The sequence below is a fragment of the Lemur catta genome, chromosome 1 (genome assembly GCF_020740605.2).
Source record: "Lemur catta isolate mLemCat1 chromosome 1, mLemCat1.pri, whole genome shotgun sequence".
NCBI classification, from domain to species: Eukaryota; Metazoa; Chordata; class Mammalia; order Primates; family Lemuridae; genus Lemur; species Lemur catta.
The window spans coordinates 106,919,595-106,938,983 of NC_059128.1; the positions used below are offsets into that span (position 1 = coordinate 106,919,595).

Sequence of the window (19,389 nt, forward strand, 5' to 3'; positions counted from 1 at the left end):
AATGTCACGTGGGATGCTGGGTGGGGTCTTGGGGCAGAAACAGAACATTAGGGGAAATGACAAAAAAATTACAAAAACCCTGAATAAAGTGTGGGCACCAGGGTATTAACTGTGACAGATGCCAACCTGTTAATCGCAGAAGAAACTGAGTGTGAGGTATGTGGGAACGCTCTGCAACACTTTCACAGTAATTCCGTAAATATAAAATGGTTCTAAAATTAAAAGTTTATTTAAAAACAACAGCCCCAGGGTTGGCTGCAGTGAGGTGTGCCTGTGATCCCAGCACTTTGGGAGGCTGAGGTGAGAGGATCTCTTAAGCCCAGAAGTTTGAGACCAGCCTGGCCAACATAGTGAGCCCCATCTCTATAAAAAATTTAAAAATTAGCTGGATGTGGTGGTGCGCGCCTGAAGTCCCAGCTACTCAGGAGGAGGCTGAGGCGGGAGGATCGCTTGAGGCCAGGAGTTCCAGCCCAGCCTGAGCAAGAGCGAGACCCCATGTCTACTACAAACAAAAAAATTAGCCGGGCATGGTGGCTCAGGTCTATAGACTCAGCTACATTGGAGGCTGAGGCAGGAGCTGGAGTTTGCTGTGAGCTCTGATCACATCATCACACTCTACCCAGGCTTTGGCTCAAAAAAATAAAAATAAAAATAAGCAATTATATTAAGAGAGGTGGTTCCTGCCCCTCCCTTGGAGGTCTGAGTTTTCAAAACAACATGGGGGGATATGTAAAATTATTGTAAATGGAAACAAGTCAGATACAGTATCACACTAGCCACACAGTGAGGCTAAGTGTATTTCCATAAACAATGATACACAATGAGAGCCATTGCTGTCTCATTCGCCCGTTCTGCAGACCCATCTTTCACACAGGGAAACTGAGGCACAGACAGGTTAAGCGAGGCTATGGGCTGCATGGGGTTTTCCAAAAGAGATTCATTGAATTCCTAACCCCCTCTCCACCTCAGACTGTGCCATTATTTGGAAATAGCGTTGTTGTTTTTTTTTTCCTGAGACAGAGTCTGGCTCTGTTGCCCGGGCTGGAGTGCTGTGGCATCAGCCTAGCTCACTGCAGCCTCCAACTCCTGGGCTCAAGTGGTCCTCCTGCCTCAGCCTCCCGAGTAGCTGGGATTACAGGTGCGCACCACCAGCCCTGGCTAATTTTTCTATTTTTAGTAGAGATGGGGTCTCGCTCTTGCTCAGGCTGGACTCGAACTGAACTCCTGACCTCAAAGTATCCTCCTGCCTCAGCCTCTCAGAGTGCTGGGATTACAGGCAAGACCATAAAGAAATACCGTCTTTACACAGGTAATCAAGTTAAAATGAGGTGGTCAGGGTGGGCCCTCATCCAACACGACTGGTGTCCTTATAGAAAGGGGTTGACACAGACAGACACACACAGAAGACAAAGACACAGGGAGGAAGGCCATGTCAAGGCAGACAGAAGCAGAGGCCACAGCCATACAGCCACAAGCCAAGGGATACAGGGGGACCCCCAGAGCAGCTGGAGGGAGTGTGGCCCTGCCCACACTTGCATTTCAGATTTCTGGCTTCCAGGACTGTGACATTTCCATTTTAAGCCACCAGGTCATGGTGCTTTTTTAAGGTAGCCCCTGGACACTGTCCGAGGCCACACAGAAGACAAGTGGTGAACTCACCCCCAAGGGGGGTGAGTGGGCAGGGAACAGGGTACACCTGCAGTCTACAGTGACCAGGACCTACTGTGTCCCCAGCCCCAGCCCCACCCCCAAGAAAAACCCACACAGCCCCAGGCCAGAGCACCAGAAATTTATTGAACGCTCCACAGTCTCCCAAAGCACAACTACCCACACACAGCAAGGGGGCAGGGAACCCCCCAGGCCTGCTGCAGTGGCCCAAGCCAGGGAACCAGCTATCAGGCCAAAGCCAGGCTGGGGGGATGGAGGGGACACAAGGAGGGGACGGGACAGTCTAAGGGCAGAGGCTTCTGGCTGGAAGTCCTGCACCCTAGAATGCAGGGAGGGGGAGGAAGGGAGGGATGAGGAGATGGAGAGCAGGTGGGATCCCGAGAGCTGCCAAAGGAGGGGGCCGAGGGAGGACTCACAGAACAAAAAGAGGATAAAACCAGCCCTTAAGACGCAGCTTCTGCCCTAGGTCGCAGGGTACGCTCGAGTACACACACACACACACACACACACACACATACACACACACGAGACAAGATGCTCCTGGGGTGATGGCCAGTGTCCCAGGGACCCCCACCATCACCATTCAAGCTAAAAACTGGGAGGGGTCTAACAAGGGCTGGGACCAAGTCCCATGATTTACCAGATGAGGCAAGTTTTTGGTTTTTTTCTCCAAAAGGGGAATTTAAAAATCTACAACAAATCACATCAAAGTCATTAAAAGCGATAAAAACCCAGCCTCTCCCTCCTCACTTGAGCTTCACACTGGGCCAAAAAAGCTACACAAAGAAGAAACATGGAAGTGCCCAGTCCGGTCTCCCCACCCAAATAGAAGTCCCAGAGCGGGGTGGCGCCACGTGGCTGGGATGGTCTGAGCAGTCCCAGCCGCCGCCAGTGTTGATGGCTGAGAGCTGGGTGAGGAGGGGGTGAAGGTGAGAGAGACCACCCCAAGGGAAAGAGGTTTCCAGGGACGAATTCTAAAAATATTAAAGATGCTTTAGCAGAAGGTGTCAGAGGTCTTGGCGCCGGGCGTGGTGGCAGGCAGGGACACCGGGGTCGCCATCAGCTGTGCTGCTCCAGGTAGGCAGACAGGAGCAGCCCTGGTGGCCAAAAGTCCAGGTGACGATTGCTGACTTTCATCTGCCGCCTGCCCTCCAGGTCTGCACCTATGGGAGGGGACAGGTGGGACAAGAATTAACCGAATATAAGAGTCATGGCGCACAGAGCTGCGCAGACCCAGAGTGGCCAGAGGGCAGTGCCCTCGCCCCTCCCCTTCCCTGCTAGAGGTCACCCCAAGCTGGTCATCATGGACTGGCTGACTCCACCCACAGGTCCAGGGCCTGGCTCACAAGAACTAATGGTCCCCGAGGGCTTCGATCCGTGGCACACTGCACTCTTCACCACCCCTTATCCCATTGTCCAGATGGGGACCTTGAGATGCCCAGGCCCAAGGCCACATGAACACTCACACACGTGCCTGACCAAGTGTCCAGCCCCACCTGCCTCTCCTCACTCCCCCAACCCGCCCCTCTCCCTCACTCCAAAACCTGGACTAGCCATGCTCCCAACCCAGACTCAGTCCCACCTCCAGGCCTTTGCTTCGGCGGGGCTTCCCGCTGCCTGGGACCCCCTTCCCTACTCCCCAGTCTTGCTAAGACCCCCCTCTTCTTCCGTGTCTAGACCACAGCCCTACCCCCACAGATAGGCTCACCACCCCCAGCCAAGGCCTTCCATTCTGAGTCTGCAGGAACAAAGGCAGGCGTGGGGGCTGTGGCTCCCACAGGGGAGACAGAGGAGGAACCATTGGGGTTACCATGGAAACCGTCTCCTTGGCAACTCCAGGCAGGATGTGGAGAGACAGGTGTGGAAGCCAGGACCAGATGGGGTGCCTGGGGCCAGCAAGGGCCTTCAGGGACCCTCACTAGGGGACTGTGTCATGAGGCCACCCCCCATAATAAAAGCAGGTACACAGGCCCCAGGAGAGGGGACTGGCCTGAAGTCCCATGTATAGTATGGGGGTACCCTATGTCTAAAGGTAAACCCTCCAGACACTGGGCATCTTCATCTCATCTCCGAGTCTGTGAGGTTCCCCCAAAGCTCGGCTTCACCACCCCTACCTGGGTCCCCACCCTCCCCCCAGCCCTGGAGGTGTGGATCAAGTGGCGTCTGCATCCAGTTGTTCAACTGTGCCCCCAGTGTCATCCAGCATGGGGCCAGACACGCAGCGGGTTCCTGTCCACACTATCAGCACTCCCGGAACCCTGCCCACCTCCCCCAGAAGTCTCCCCACTGGGGAACCAGACCAGGGGAGGCCCTGGCCTCCTGCTCCAGGTTGAATGGGCCAGCTGGGGTCCTGGGGTCACCAGGCACTTACTGGCCGAGATGAGGTCCATGTACTGGCAGACAGCGTGAAGCAGGAGCCTCTCGAAGCTGTGGAGGGACGGGGGTGAGTGGTCAGGCTCCACCCACCCAGCATGGGGGCGGGGCTTGCTGCACCTGCCCCACCAGCTCACCTGTTGTCCAGCATGGCCGTGTACACGGCCTGGGGGGACACGGAGAAGAACCTGAGCAGCCGCTCCTCCCAGGTCTCCAGTGTCTCCTGCGGGAGAGCCGGGCCCAGTGGTCAGGCACCCTCAAGACCCCCACCAGGGTGTCCAGGGCCCCGTAAACCCAAGGCCCTGCGTTCAACTGTCACCTCTGACCTACCACCTGAGGAGGCTACGCCAAGGACATCAGGCGCTTAGATGTTACATGCATCTTCTGCCTGGGGAACTCCTACACACCCTGCAGTGCCCACCTTCATTGGCCCTGTCCCTCCTACTCAAAGGAGAGCCCATTGAGAGCTGTTCCGGCTCAGGTGACATGACCCACACAGGGTGACGGGTTGGTGACGTGGAAAAGGGCCAGGCAGATAGGGAGACAGGACCGGCGCTCACCATGGGGATGCGGCTCCGCTTGAGCACGGTTCGCAGACGCCGACTGATGCGCTGAAAGCACTCGCGGGGCGTGTAGGCCGGGTCCTCTGCAAGAGCCCAACGGGCAGCTGCGGGGCAGGCCCCAGGCCCCGCCCACCTGCAGGCCCTGCCCGCCCAAGCATACACACCCACACCCTGACCCTGCCCACACTAGGCCCCACCCACCCAATCGTACCCTATCCATGCACTGAACCCACACACACACTAGGCCCCGCCTACCCACCAGGCCCTGCTCACCCAAGCACACTCACATCCATACCCTGGCCCCACCCACACTAGCCTGATGCCCCCGCCCACACTAGGCCCTGCCCACATATCAGGCCCCGCCCACCCAGCATATCTTCTTCCATACCCTGGCCCCACTCACGCTAGCCTGATGGTCCTGCACACACGCCAGGCCCCACCTACCCCAGCCCAATGGCCCTACCCACACCAGGCCATACCCTCCTCCATACCCTGGGGCCCGCCCCCCAACCCCATAGGCTCCGCCCACACCAGGCCCTGCCCTCTTCCCCACCCCGGCCCCGCCCCTAGCCTGCTGCCCCGCCCCCAGATGACCCCGCCCCATCATGCCATGTCCCCGCCCACCCCGGCCCCGCCAGGCTGCACCTCTCCGCTGGTCCTCCCCGCGGCCAGGACCACGCCTCCGGGCCTTGCTCCTGCCCTCATCCTCCAGGTAGCGGAGGACTCGCTCCTGCTCCTCCCCGGAGCGGTTCATGAAGTCGTTCCAGACCTGGAAGAGGTGGGCAGGCTGTGGGACCCGGGGCTGACGTCTGCACCTCTGGGCCTCAGTTTCCTCGCTCAGCAGATGGATGTAGAAGGCCACCAAGTACTCAGAGGCACTTCCTGTGGACACCTCTGCCCACTGACAGGGCACCCACTGTGGCCGGTCCCCCAGCCAGGTGCGGGGAAAGCCAGGGACCAGAAGGGGATGGGTCTGGGCCGTAGACCGCCCCTCTCCCCCCCGCCCCCCAGCATGTGTGTCATTGACTCCCGAGTGTGATGAGCAGATGAATCCCGGGCGCTGGGAGGTCCCGACGTGGGGTGGGGGTTCTGGCCTGGTCTAGGGACCCCGGGGGGGCCTTCACCAGGAGGTTGTAAGCTGGGGGCGCTCCTGGTGGAAAAGCCAACGTAGCGCCAGAACCCCAGAGGAGGCAGGTGTCCCGTGGAGGGTGAGGGGTCTAGGGCCTCACCTCCATGTAGGTGGCATTGTTGCAGGCCTCCGCGAAGATGCCTGGTGCCGCGGGGTGTGCCAAGTCCCCGTCCTCCGGGCCAGGCGGGCCCCCGTCTGTCTCCAACAGGGTCAAGAGGTACTGGGCTAGAAGGAAACAGATGGCCTCTGGGCCTGTGTGGCACTGGGAGCCCACTAGATTCCATGGGGATCCAAGGACCATTCTTCTTCCCTTTCTACCCTCTCAGCCTCTGCACCTCCATGCTCCAACTGTCTTTCCCCAAAGGTACAGAAACCAGCCAGCCTCCACAGCTCCACCTACCTCTCCCTGGCTTGTCCAACTCCTACACATCCTCTAAAGCCCGGGCTCCAATGGCCAGAGGTCCCTCTGGCCCAGCCCTGATCCAAGAGTCTGGGGGGTGTCTGTGTCTGGCTATGTTACCTGCTCCCCTGGCCCAGAGCTAACACCTCTCTGGGTCCCCAGAACCGCCCGGCTCAGCGCTTGGCTCATGGAACGGGCAACAGATATGACCGACATGCACACCTTTCTTGTTTGAGGCCCAGGAGCCCAAGAGATGCCTCCCCACCCCTGCTCACTGTTCTCCAGGCGCTGGAGGCTCTTCCGCCCCTTGGCCTTGGGCACGAGGTCTGAGTTCCTCACCGCCTGGTTGATGAAGTGTTGCTTCCGCTTGGAAGCCGAAAGTCTCTTCACCTGGGAGCTGGCCAGAGTGGGCAGACAGCCCGGAAGAGGCCTGTGGGCCGGGGTGGGGGGCGGTCCTTAGGGCCAAAACAGGCCAGGATCTCCAGGCAGAACCCTACTGTAGCCACTGCCTGCTTGGTTTCCCCTAGCAATGGGGAGCTCACCCCACTATTTGGCGGTGGAGTCCTACCTAGATCCTCAAAGTATTATTGTGAGGACAGATTAGTAAACTGAGGCTCAGAGAAGGGAAGACACTTGCCCAAAGTCACACAGCAGGTGGATGGCAAAGAAAAGCTGCTGCTCCCCAACCCATCCTTCAAGAGTTTAGCAGCCAGCCAACGAGGCCCACAGCCTCCAAGACTTGAACACCAGCTTCTTCTGGAAGGGGAGATTCAAGAAACTTAGGTTTGGGCCGGGCGCGGTGGCTCACGCCTGTAATCCTAGCACTCTGGGAGGCTGAGGTGGGAGAATCATTTGAGCTCAGGAGTTTGAGATCAGCCTGAGCAAGACCAAGACCCCGTCTCTACTAAAAAATAGGAAGAAATTATCTGAACAACTAAAAATATGTAGAAAAAATTAGCTGGGCATGGTGGCGCATGCCTGTAGTCCCAGCTACTCGGGAGGCTGAGGCAGGAGGATTGCTTGAGCCCAGGAGTTTGAGGTTGCTGTGAGCTAGGCTGACGCCACAGCACTCTAGCCTGGGCAACAGAGTGAGACTCTGTCTCAAAAAAAAAAAAGAAAAAAAAAGGAAACTTGGTTTTATCTAGCACTCCCCACCCCCAGCAGCAGATAAGCCAGTAAACAGCCCCCAGAAATGCAAGACTATGCCCAAGCCCCCCTGCCTCATTCCCCCTAGTACTCCCCCACAATACCCCCCAGAAGCCGGGAGCAGAGAGGGGCTGGAGTGGCCCCCCAGGGCTAATCTGCCCTGCTCGGAGCAAATGGCATTAATTGTGGAGCTGGATTAGCTGGCACAGCCAGGCCCCCCGCAGGGGCCCAAGGGCCAAGCCACTTGGAGAAGGGGATGGACAGTTACAGCTGGCACTGCAGCCACCCAGGAAGCGGGGTGGGGGGGCCTCTTAGATGGAAACTTTCCAGCAAGCAGAAACCACACAGCCTGGTCAGCCCCGACCGTAGGCTGCAGAGCTCTCCCAGGCTCAGAAGCCCCCACACCACGGGGCTCACAGGGGGGTGAATTCTGGAGTCTGGGGTACCAGATTCTCCTACCCCTACCTCCCAACCACCCAGCACACACTCTGTCACAGCCACACAGAGGGGCACGCCGTGCATGCTCAGACCTCCAGGCCTCTGCCTCAGTGGTGCCGCTGCCTGGTGCACCCTCCCCAGGCCCCGTGTGCCGCATCTCCTTTTGGCTTTTGTCCAAACCTCCTCAATAAGGCACCTGACCCCCTCTACTCAGTACCTCACTCTCCCCATCCTCACTCCCTGTACCCCTCCCCAGCATGCACAGCCATACCTGGCACACTGTAGGTGCTCAAGAAATAACTACTGACCGGGTGCTCATGCCTAGCACTTTGGGAGGCCGAGGCCAGAGGACCACTTGAGGTCAGGAGTTTGAGATCAGCCTGGGCAACAAGCAAGACCCTGTCTCTACAAAAAATTTTAAAAGTAGCCAGGCATGGTGGTGGCATCTGTTGTCCCAGCTACTCAGGAGGCTGAGGCAAGAGGATCGCTGGAGCCCAGGAGTGGGAAGCTGCAGGGAGCTCTGATGACACCACTGCACTCTAGCCTGGATGACAGAACAAGACTATCTCAAAAAAAAAAAAAAAAAAAAGGATAAACAGGCTGAGGACATCCAGGGCTGTCTGAAGTTGGCATGGGACAGGCATGACAGCCTTTTAGGCAAAAATTTATAAAAAGCTATCTGACCACTGAACTTACAAGGGCCCAAGTTCCCACCCGCAGGACACGCAGGAAGAGGAACAGCCAGGCTTCCACCCAGGACCAGGCACTTGGAACTCTCTGGCCAAGCCACGCCAGAAACTCAGAGGCGGACTCCTCACTGGGCTGTGGTGAAGAGGGCAGGCCCCGGAATCTCAGCCCCAAGTTTGAACTCCACCTATGGCACTTCGATCAGTGACCTGCAGCCCACTCTCTGCAAAGTGGGGATAGGAATGGTCCCCACAGCTGCCTGTGGGTCTGGGAGGGGCAATCAGAGTCAAGAGGGGCCAGGACAGATATTCCCCCCTTTATCTCAGCTGCCACCTGCTTGGTTTCCTCTTGTGACAGAGAGCTCACCTCCTCAACCATACCACACCCTACTTGGTCACAGCAGCATCCCTGGGTGGAATGAAGTTTCTTCGAGGTTGGGCTTATTTGGTGTCACCTACCTCACCACCGCAGGAGGCGAGTACTAGTATTTTGACACCCATCATACAGGTCAGTAAAGGTGAAAAGTCACAGTGCTAGTTCCCATGGCTGCGAAAACAGCAGTTGGAAGAGCACGTGACAAGTCAGGTCCTGAGCACACAGTGTGGCAACCGATGACCACTCAAGGGATGCTCACGGTTGCGTTAAGCCAATGTCTCTGAAGCCAGATCCAAGCTGAGGCTGCCCCCCCTGAGACCTTAGGACCCTGACCCATGCCGCAGATTCACCCACCGCCTCCCCAGGGCCCTAGCGCCTGTGTCTCCACCCCAGCAGCTGGACAGGGCCGATAACAGGGGCTACATCCGAGGGGAGACGTCAGAGTAGGGTGGGGCTTTGGGAGACAGCTTGAGCCCTCACAACAGGGGCCTGGTGCCATCCCAGCCACCACGCAGGCAAGGGGTACACCTGGGTCTGACCTGAACCAACTGAGCCATGCAGCTTCCTTCAGGCTCCCAAAGTCCTGCCTGGTCCTTTCCTGGCTCCAGCACCAGCCATGGCTCCCTAGTGCCCTCAGAGCAAGGCTCAACTCCTTTTTGGCCTAGCATTGGACCACACTGGCAGGCCTGCACCTGCTTCCACGGGCACTTGGGGGGGGCTCACCACCCTCCTGTGCTCCCCACGTGCTGAGCTAAGCACTGGAAAGTGAATCCCACCACCGCGTCAAGCTCACTGACTTCAACCAGATTCCAGCAGGAAGCAAGATACATTTGGCCTCTGTGGGGGACTGTGGGGCCTGGAGTCACCGACATCCCACTCCAGAAATGGGAGGGGGAGGCAGAGCACAGCAAAGTAGCTACACCCACCCACAGGGATCTCCTCCTGGGAGGGCCTCAGCCTCGCCAGGAATGGCCCACTCCAGGGCCTTTGCACATACTGAGCTGGCCCTGCAGCAGTCTTCCCCTGGCTTTGCTGTCACTGCCCAACCCCCAACCATCCCAATCTCGCAGCTCCTGCAACCAGCTGGCCCCTTTACTCGGTTGGTTGCCCCTTAATCACTGCCTCACCAGATCCCTGAGCCAGTGAGTGCTCACCACCCAGCCCACAGTGTGTTTGCTGAATGAATAACTAAACTGTTTATACACTCGCCCAATGTCTAGTTCATCTGTTTCTCCTGCCACCTAACATGACCACTTTACCAATGGGGAAACTGAGGATCCAGAGAGGGGAGCTGAGGCTTCTTGCACCCAGCAGGACCCCAGAGATGTTTACATGGTGGAAGTTACCAGTGCCCACTAAGAGTGGACTGTCCACATTGTGGGAGCTGCTAAGCTGGTTTGGGTAGAACAGGCCTCTTGGTGCCCCCAAGTCTACTCCCTGCAGACTCTGAGAAGGGACCTTCTGAGCCCCACTCCTCTGGGCCCCGTACTGGCCCCTTCCCCCAGGAACCTGCATGAGAAGTGGCCACTTCCCCAGCAGGAAACCCAGGGCTCAGGGCGGAGGTGACTCAGCTTGGGGTGGGGCAGTCTGGAGGGGCCCCTAGCAGTCCCCAGCCCCCACCAGGATGGGGAGGGAAAGGGGTGGCCAGCAGGTAAATAAATACAGAAAAAGTGAGAAAAGGGGAAGGTCTGAGAGGAAGTGAGGAATAAATTTGGGGTGAGGCCAGACGCAATGGCTCACGCCTGTAATCCCAGTGCTTTAGGAGGCTGAGGTGGGAGGATCACTTGAGCCCAGGAGCTCAAAACCAGCCTGGGCAACATAGCAAGACCCCGTCTCTACAAAAATTAGAAAAATTAGCCAGGTGTGGTGGTGGCACCTGTAGTCTCAGTTACTTCGGAGGCTGAGACAGGAGGATGGCTAGAGCCCAGGAGTTGGAGGCTGCAGTGAGCTCTGATTGCACCACTGCACTCCAGCCTGGGTGACAGAGCGAGACCCTGTCTCAAAAAAAAAGAAAAAAAATTGGGGTGAGCCTTCTTGGCTCTTGGAGGGGAAAGGAAATATGAATGTATTTACATATTCACGCACCAAATATCTACACCTGGTTCTAAGAAGATGGGGGAGGAGCCCATTCAGCGCGGAAGTGCCCAGGGCAGGAGGTTAAAAGCCCCCTTGAAAGAGGTACCTTCTCTCCTTCAGATAAACAGCCCTGTGTGGCCTCTGGGCAAATACCCAGGTGGACATGATATCCACAAGGTGCTACTAAACATAATGACAGTAATAATAACAACATAGAAAATGCAATGATAAAATCACTTTAAAATAATGCTAACATAACTAAGACATATAAGATAATAATTTAAAACAATAATTAAAGGATGGTTGCTCCCGTTGCTGGGCACCTGCGAGTGCCAGGTAACACTGACCCTCCTTTAGCCACTCTGAAAAGAGACCAGTGTGACTGGCACATATTACAGATGGGGAAACCGAGGCACGGAAGGGCGGGACAACCCTGCCCAGATGGCACCGCCGGCACACAAAGGGAGCACAAACGGAACGCAAGCCGCCTCCACATCCCTCCAAAACGGTGACAGCTCCGGGCGCGAGGCGCACCCCGCGGGCGAGCGCAGAGGTGTCCTCGTAAACACCCGGCCACACACGGGCGCTTCCGGGTCCCACTCCAAGCATAGACGGGCCCCTATTCGCCCCGGGTTTTAAGTACCCCGCCCCCCGCCTTACTGGGTATGTACCCTAAGAAAAACCAAGAGCCCTGTCTACCCAGAAAGGTTGGCGGGGGGGTCGGATAAACCCAGACGGGTGCGCAGGGGACGCGCCGCGCCGGGAAAATGCCCAGACCGGAGCGCAGAACCCCAGGTGGGCGGACCCCAGCGCGCCGGCAGCTCCCTGGGCCTGGGGCACCTCGCCCAGGCGGAAAGGGACGCGGGACCCCTGGTATGGGAGCCCTCCGGCCCTGGGGTAAGTGGAGGCACGAGCGGGGTGTGTCCCCGCCCCCCAGCAAACACCCAGCACACAGGCGGTGAAACACCTGGGTGATCATATGTCCATAAAGCCCCTACCCAGCCTGCGGTGCACAGCGAGCGACGGGCGCGAGGGGAGGCCCGAGCCCCGGGGCGCACGCCCGCCCGCCCGCACTCACAGCAGCCGCCGCCCGCCCGGGGCGCCCTCCGCCGTCGCCACCTCCGGGCCGCCCTCCGGGTTCTCCAGAGCGACCATGGCTCGGATGCCGTTGGTGTTGCCGCCGCCCGGCAGGGCCTTCACCGGGCCGGGCAGGAAGTGACGGCCGCCCAGGGGCGGGCCGGGGCGGGGCCTGGAGGCTGGACGCGCGGGGCGGGGACCGCCACGATCCCTGCACCCGGGCCAGCGGCGAGCTGGGCTGGAGCTCAGCCCCGGTGGACAGAAGGGGAAACTGAGGCTGGGGCGGGGGCGGAGAACAGGGAATCCAGTCGCGGAAGCACAGACGGGGAAACTGAGTCAGGGATGGGGCGGGGATCCAGCCGTGATCCCTACACCAGGAAATGTTGCCCAGGGGGAAAGGAGAACCGACAGGGAAACTGAGGCTAGGAGGCGGGGACTGGGCCTCGATCCCCGAGCCTGAACCCAACCGGGAACCGAGGGATGGGCGGACAGACGAGGCCTTGGTAGTGGGGAGAGAGGGAGGGAGGCCTTTTTGGAGGCCCGAGATGGCTGAAACCATCACCACCAGGGCGGGGGGCGGGGCGGGTTTCCTTCCACCAGCCCCCTACAGTCCTCACTGGGGGCCGTCCCTGGAGCGCTGGCTGGGCAGCCCCAGTTTACTCATCTCTAAAAATAGGACACCGTCAGCCCCCTATGCATCAACAAATGACCACTGTGGACTGGGCAGGCACTGGATGCTGGGGACCCAACAGTGACCAAGACAAACCCCTGCCCCCACTGGATGGGGTGGGGAAGAGGCTGCAGCGGTCAGGGAAGGCCTCTGAGAGGGGGACTGGCAAGCTGCAGAAGCTTCTCCGTGAAACGGGAAGTGTGTATGAAGCAGAGGGAACAGCCACTGCAAGGCCCCAGGGGTCACCCAGAGTGACCAGAGTAGGGTGGGTAACCAGGTGCCCTGTGATGATAGGTCTGGGTTTTCTTGTCCTGAGGGTACTGGGGAGCCACGGGAGGGTTTAGAGCAGAAAATTAAACACACTCTAGAATCTGGAATCCCCCCTTCTGTCCACAAGAAGTGCAGGGCATCCAGGACCATATTAACACACAGGGATGCAACCTTCCAAGTCCAGCCAGGTGGGAACTGTATAGGACAGAAGATCTGATTGCCTTAACAAATAAAGAGCAAGCAGGAAAGAGAGAAAAAAGGAGGAGAAACTGTTAAAAGACTCAAAAGTGCACATACCATGAGACTTTGTGTAGAAATAAATGTGAAAAGAAGCAAAAGAAATCAATGGTGATACCAATTGGGTGGAGAGGATGCCTCTAGGGGGAGTACCTGGGAGGGGGCTTTGGGGGGCTGGGGATGTTCGGTTTCCTGATCTGGGGCACGGTAGCTGCTCCATCAACAGACACGAGCTGAGAAAGCAGAAGTCACTTCCAGAGGCCTTAGAGGGCCTTGCTCCCATTCTCAGACTTCACTCCCAAGGGACCTGTCCTGAACCTTCTTAACACCATCCCAGGCCCCCGAATTCTTAGTTCCCCTCGCCTTGGCCTGCGCACAAGCTGCTGCTCCACAGACATTCCCCAACTGGAAGGTCCAGGCACCTGCAGGGTCCACTCCCAAGCCAGTTAGACTCAGCAGTTCCCTCAGAACAGTTCTCCAGCCCCCACCTAGTACCCCTCCTGTCTCCTCATCCTAACTTTTCCCTCATTGTTGCCCCAAAGGGATTTTTCCTCCCTTTTGTGATTTTGTGGACAATCCTCAAGAATAATTTTTAGGCCAGACACAGTGGCTCACACCTGTAATCCCAGCACTTTGGCAGGCTGAGGCAGGAGGATGGCTTGAGCTCAGGAGTTCGAGATTCAAGGCTAGACTGGGAAACAGAGCGAGACCCTGTCTCTAGAAAAAATAGAAAAATTAGTTGGGTGTAGTGGTGCAAGCCTGTAATCCCAGCTACTCGGGAGGCTGGGACAGGAGGAGCACTTGAGCCCCGGAGTTCAAGGCTGTGGTGAGCTGCGATCGCATTGCTGCACTCCAGCCTGGACGACGGAGTGAGAGCCTGTCTCACAAAAAAAAAAAAAAGAGAGAGAGAGAGACAATAACACAAGTGGCAGCACCTTTTTCTCTGCTGCATTGTACTCCACGATGGATGCCCCGGACCCCTGTTGCAGGATGGACTACACGCGGCCTCCTAGGAGAGTTATTGCGGTACCTTTCCAGGTGAGGGATTGTGGGGTCAAGGTTGTGGCCTTTTTAAATTGCACTCCACCTGGTTCCTGCAGCCAGTGGCACCTGAGTCCAGGGCTCCACAAGTATCAGCCACTCCCTGTCAGTCAGGTGGGACGCAGACATGCCCTAGGGCAGCCGTCCCCAACATTTTTGGGACCACGGACCGGTTTCATCTCACTCTCCTCCTGCTGTGAGCACCCGCTTCCTAAGTTTCATGGAAGACAATTTTTCCATGAACAGGGGCGGAGCTCTGCAGCCGGTCCCTAACAGGCCATGGACCGTCCGCAGCCCAGAGGTTGGGGACTGCAGCCCGAGGGGTCTGGTTTGCAACATTGACTCCAAAACCATCTCTCCCCTCCCCCTAACCTTCCGTGGTACCTTGGGGACAAATGCAAGGTACCCTCACTCGGGGTCCTAAACCTTCCACTGAGGGCTCGCCTCCCCTCCAGCCTGGGCCCACCCACTTGGAGCCCCAGTCCCTTGGAAAGTCAAAGTCCTTGCCACTAACAAGCCTTTGTTTTTGCGGCTTGTTGTGCCTGGCGGTCTCTACCCGGGGTTAAGATCGTCCCTTGCAGAGTCCACAGCAGCCTCCGCGCAGCCCACCCGCCTTCTGCCCGCCCCTCCCACACCGTCACCCGGACCGCGCACTGGAGACGAGGGGAGAGGGAGGGGCTGCGGCTCGCGGGAATAGAGGGCGCACAGGCGGGGTGGGGAGTGGCTGCGGCTGCTGGAGGGGCGGGAAGGCGGGGACGAGGGGGGCGCGGGGTATAAACGCACGGCTGCCACGGCGCAAGCACAGGAGCTTCGGATTGCAGCCAAGCCGCCCTCCGGACCCCGGCGGCCTCCAGCCGGCCTCCAGCCGGCCTCCAGCCGAGACCCTTCCTGAGCTCCGCGAGCGCATCTCCCGGCAGGTGGCCGGGAGGAAGGTCCAGCGTCCGTCCCAAAGCGCAATCCTGGAGGGCGGCCGGGAGGAGGAGGGCAGCGAAGCCATGCATGCCGTGGAGACGTCTGTGCCCAATGCGTCCTGGTGGGCGCCCGGCAACGCATCGGGCTGCCCGGGCTGCGGTGCTAACGCCTCGGACGGCCTGGCCCCCGGGCCGCGGCCCGTGGACGCCTGGCTCGTGCCTCTCTTCTTCGCTGCGCTGATGTTGCTCGGCCTGGCAGGGAACTCACTGGTCATCTACGTCATCTGCCGCCACAAGCAGATGCGGACGGTGACCAACTTCTACATTGGTGAGTGTCTGATCGGGCGCGGGTCCGCACCTGCCTGCCATTCCGGGGCTGGCAAGTCCTTTCCCTAACCTCCCCGCACCTTCGGGTAGGGCTCGCAAACTCCAGCGTGGGAGGTCCCACCCCGGCCAGAGGCTGGAGACCTTGGCCTACCGCTCAAGGAAGATGTCCTGCTGTGATATGGTTCTATGACAGGACGTCGGCGGAACAAAAGGCGGGGAGGGGCTGCCTTGCCCGTGGGTCTCAGTTTGCGACCTCTGCCCTGTGCCTCTTTGAGCCTTGGTGTGTGCGTTTGTGTGACGGGGTGCCCTGCCCGGCATGGCTGTGTGCTCAGTCAGTGTCTGCTGCTCTGTGGTGGCCTTGGGCACGGCACCACCGTCTCCTTCGCAGGGGAGGAAACTGAGGCCGAGAGGGGAAGGGCCGGCTCAGGCTAACGCAGCTCGGACAGGGGAGAGCAGGACCGATTGCTGCCAGGAAGGCCATGCAGCCCCTGCTGTGGGGATGTTTGGGATGTAAGGGGGGATGCTAGGGGGTGCCCAACTTCTCCGCCTGAGGGTGTCAGTGCGCTCTGGGGGCCTTCTGGGAGTCAATCTGCTAGTCTCTGGGACCAGGGTGGGGCCCAGGGCTGGGCCCAGAGCGCTGGGCGATTCTGCGGCCCGCGGCACCCCTCGTCCAGCCCCGCGCACCCCCCCCTGCAGCCAACCTGGCCGTCACGGACGTGACCTTCCTGCTGTGCTGCGTACCCTTCACCGCCCTGCTGTACCCGCTGCCCGCCTGGGTGCTGGGCGACTTCATGTGCAAGTTCGTCAACTACATTCAACAGGTAGGCGGGCTGGTGGAGAGGGGCATGGGGTGAAGGTGGGGACCTTGTGTGGAGCGCGGGCAGAGTCTGGGAGTGGCTGTGGCCAGACCTGGCCTGGGGCGAGGCGGGGGAGAGCCTGGGGCTTGGGGGGGGGCGCAGCAGCGGGGCACTCAGACAATCTAGGTGGGCGCCATGGCTGGAGCCTGGACCGGAGTGGGGAGCGGGAAGTGGGGGGCAATGAGGAGGGATACAGACAGAAACCCAAGGTCACCGGGGTAGGGGTGGGGTGGCAGGTGGATCCAGGGAAGACAATCCGGGCCCACAGCTTCCTGCTCCCTCTGTTCCTGCATCCTAGGACGGCTCTGCCTCTCCCTGTCTCAGACTTGGGGTATCAGCCCACCCCAAGTGACTCCTGCCACCTCCTGGGCTCCTCTCCCAAGCCCCCCACTCCTGCCTCGTCAACCCATGGCCACTGGACACCCCTCCCGGGACATATTCCGTGTGTGCCTGAGTGGTCGGACACGTGGAGGGACCAGCAAGGTGGGTGGCTGGACAGGGCAGGCTCCAAACTAGGCAGGTGGCCACACGTCGGGCTCCCGCTTTTCCAGGTCTCGGTGCAGGCCACGTGCGCCACTCTGACGGCCATGAGCGTGGACCGCTGGTACGTGACGGTGTTTCCGCTGCGCGCCCTGCACCGCCGCACGCCCCGCCTGGCGCTGGCCGTCAGTCTCAGCATCTGGGCTGGTGAGTACAGCGCAGAGGCCGCGCGGGGGGTGAGGGGACAAGTCCTCGTGCCCTGGGGTCCCGGCGCCACCCTCTGCCCCTCCCCACGCCTTGGTCGGGCATCTGAAAATGGGCGAATAGCTTCCCCTGCGAAGGGTCACCGAGGGTGCAGACAGGGACGCCCCGCCCTTGGCAGGTTGGCTCAGTGAGCGCTTCCCGGGGAGGCACCTGGGGAGCCGAGGCCCAAATCCTGGCCCGCCGCGCCCCTCGTGCCCCGGGGTTGGGGTCTTCATCTGGGCCTGTGGGGCAGGCTCTGCGGCCGTGTCTGCGCCGGTGCTCGCCCTGCACCGCCTCTCGCCGGGGCCCCGCACCTACTGCAGCGAGGCTTTCCCCAGCCGCGCCCTTGAGCGTGCCTTTGCGCTCTACAACCTGCTGGCGCTCTACCTGCTCCCGCTGCTCGCCACCTGCGCCTGCTACGGGGCCATGCTGCGCCACCTGGGCAGGGCCTCCGTGCGCCCTGCGCCCGCCGACAGTACCCTCCAGGTGCGCGGCTTGGGGGACAGCGCGGCGAGGCTGGGCGGGCGGGAGGCGCGGGTGGGGGGTGGATCTGAGCTGGGAGGTCTAGCCTAGGGGGTCAAGGAGGGGAGCTCTGAGGGACTGGCCCAGCCTGGCCTCAGCACTTTCTTCTAACCTCCTCCTCCGGCGGCCCAGGGGCAGCTGCTGGCCCAGCGCGCGGGCGCCGTGCGTGCCAAGGTCTCGCGGCTGGTCGCGGCCGTGGTCCTGCTCTTCGCCGCCTGCTGGGGCCCCATCCAGCTGTTCCTGGTGCTGCAGGCGCTGGGCCCGGCGGGCGCCTGGCACCCGCGCAGCTACGCTGCCTACGCGCTCAAGACCTGGGCACACTGCATGTCCTACAGCAACTCTGCGCTGAACCCGCTGCTCTATGCGTTCCTGGGCTCCCACTTCAGACAGGCCTTCCGCCGCGTTTGCCCCTGCGCGCCTCGACGCCCCCGCCGGCCCTGCCGGCCAGGGCCCTCGGACTCTGCTGCCCCTGATGCCGAGCTGCACAGCCTTGCCGCGCATCCGGCCCCCAGCAGGACGCCGAAGTCCAGAAGCAACAGGCTGGCAGCGGGCAGGCTGTGTGTCCTGGGGGAACACACTGCCCCTCTCTGAGCCAAGCTCAGGGGGAATCCAAATGGGCCTGTCTGCAGCAGTGGCTGCCAGAACAACAGCTCTTCTTCTGTTATTAGTATTTGTATTGTTGTCCAAGATAACCAGTGAAAATGTTTTATCCTCTTGTGGCATTTGGTTCAGGTTTGCTGTGATGTTTGCTATTGATATTGTAATTCTTATTTCTGTATTTCCTGAAATTAAAGATGTGTTAATACGGGGACTTTTGGGATCTTTCCAGAAAGTGTCAGACGTCTTCACACACTAATCTTGTGCTTGGCTGTAGCTTTGTAAGATCTGTCCCACTTTCAGAGATATTAAAATGTGAAAACAATATCCACCTTAGAACTGATGAAACAAAGTACCGTTATTGCTACCTGGTGAGTGTCCAGAGTCTCCCCTGGGAATATTAAGTAACGAAGTCCTTAAAAATAAGTTATCCTTGGACCACAGTGCACAGAGCTGCCCATAGGAGAAGCAGGATTGTTTGTTACATAACCAACCACCCCAGAGCAGAATTGTAGACCAGCATTGGTTTGTTACCACTCAGGATTCTGTGGAGTGACTAGGCTCAGCCAGAAGGTTCTTCTGACCCTTATGGCATCAGCCATGACTGCTGGGGCTAGACTGGGAAGGACTGAAAAGGCATTGCTCTCCTGGCTGGGGGCTGAGTGTCCCTCCATGGGGCTGCTTGCACTTCCTCCCAGCATGGCAGTCTTGGCAAGGCCAGTCATTCCTTGGTAGAAGCTTCCAAAAGGAGGAAGAAGCTGCAAGTACTCTTAAGACTTGAACACATAGTCCCACATGGTCACTTCTGCCACACTGTGTTGGTTGGAGCTGTCACAAGTCCCACCTCTGGGTGGGTGGAGCTGCATGTCCCTACCAGGAGGGGGGAAATCATTGCAGCCTCCCCCAGCAGCCCTCAGAACGCAGGCTTAGCCACCCCAAAGGACAACTGTCCATCCCTTTGAGGGCCCCAGGGCCCCAATTTTGCTGAGATGCTAATGTTGAGACCAAGAGGCTGAAACACAAGCTGATTTTGACATTGGCCTGAAGCTTGCTTGTCCTGGTCTTTGGGACCTGATGTCCTGGCCTGGGCTGGAGATGAGGGCAAGTTCTCCCCTTTGCCCACTGGTCTGGCCCACCTCCCTCTCCTCTCCTCTCCTCTGCCTCCCAACTTATTATACTCTCTTTGAGGCTTCCTGAATTTCTGTCGTCCTTCCTGCCTCTGGGCCTTTGCACATGGTGTTTTCTCTTCTGTGCTGAATATACTCTCACTGATCCATCAGGGCTCAGCTCAGCTGCCTCCTC

At 59.2% G+C, this 19,389-nt stretch overlaps 2 protein-coding genes across 2 annotated transcripts; one reads left to right on the forward strand and one right to left on the reverse strand.

Annotated features, from left to right (window-relative positions):
• Positions 1-1,773: 1,773 nt before the first annotated feature.
• R3HDM4 (R3H domain containing 4) lies at positions 1,774-12,070 on the reverse strand. Its single transcript, XM_045543408.1, has 8 exons — positions 11,934-12,070; positions 6,409-6,563; positions 5,834-5,958; positions 5,250-5,373; positions 4,602-4,687; positions 4,179-4,264; positions 4,040-4,095; positions 1,774-2,831 (listed from the first exon to the last, which is right to left on the reverse strand). The coding sequence occupies exons 1-8, from the start codon at positions 12,008-12,010 to the stop codon at positions 2,728-2,730; spliced, it is 813 nt and encodes a 270-aa protein (XP_045399364.1). The 5' UTR covers positions 12,011-12,070; the 3' UTR covers positions 1,774-2,727.
• A 2,946-nt stretch (positions 12,071-15,016) lies between these two features.
• On the forward strand, positions 15,017-18,352 carry KISS1R (KISS1 receptor). Its single transcript, XM_045543336.1, has 5 exons — positions 15,017-15,389; positions 16,085-16,209; positions 16,797-16,932; positions 17,222-17,454; positions 17,623-18,352. Exons 1-5 carry the CDS (start codon positions 15,146-15,148, stop codon positions 18,079-18,081), a joined length of 1,197 nt encoding a protein of 398 aa, XP_045399292.1. The 5' UTR covers positions 15,017-15,145; the 3' UTR covers positions 18,082-18,352.
• The last annotated feature ends 1,037 nt before the right edge of the window (positions 18,353-19,389 follow it).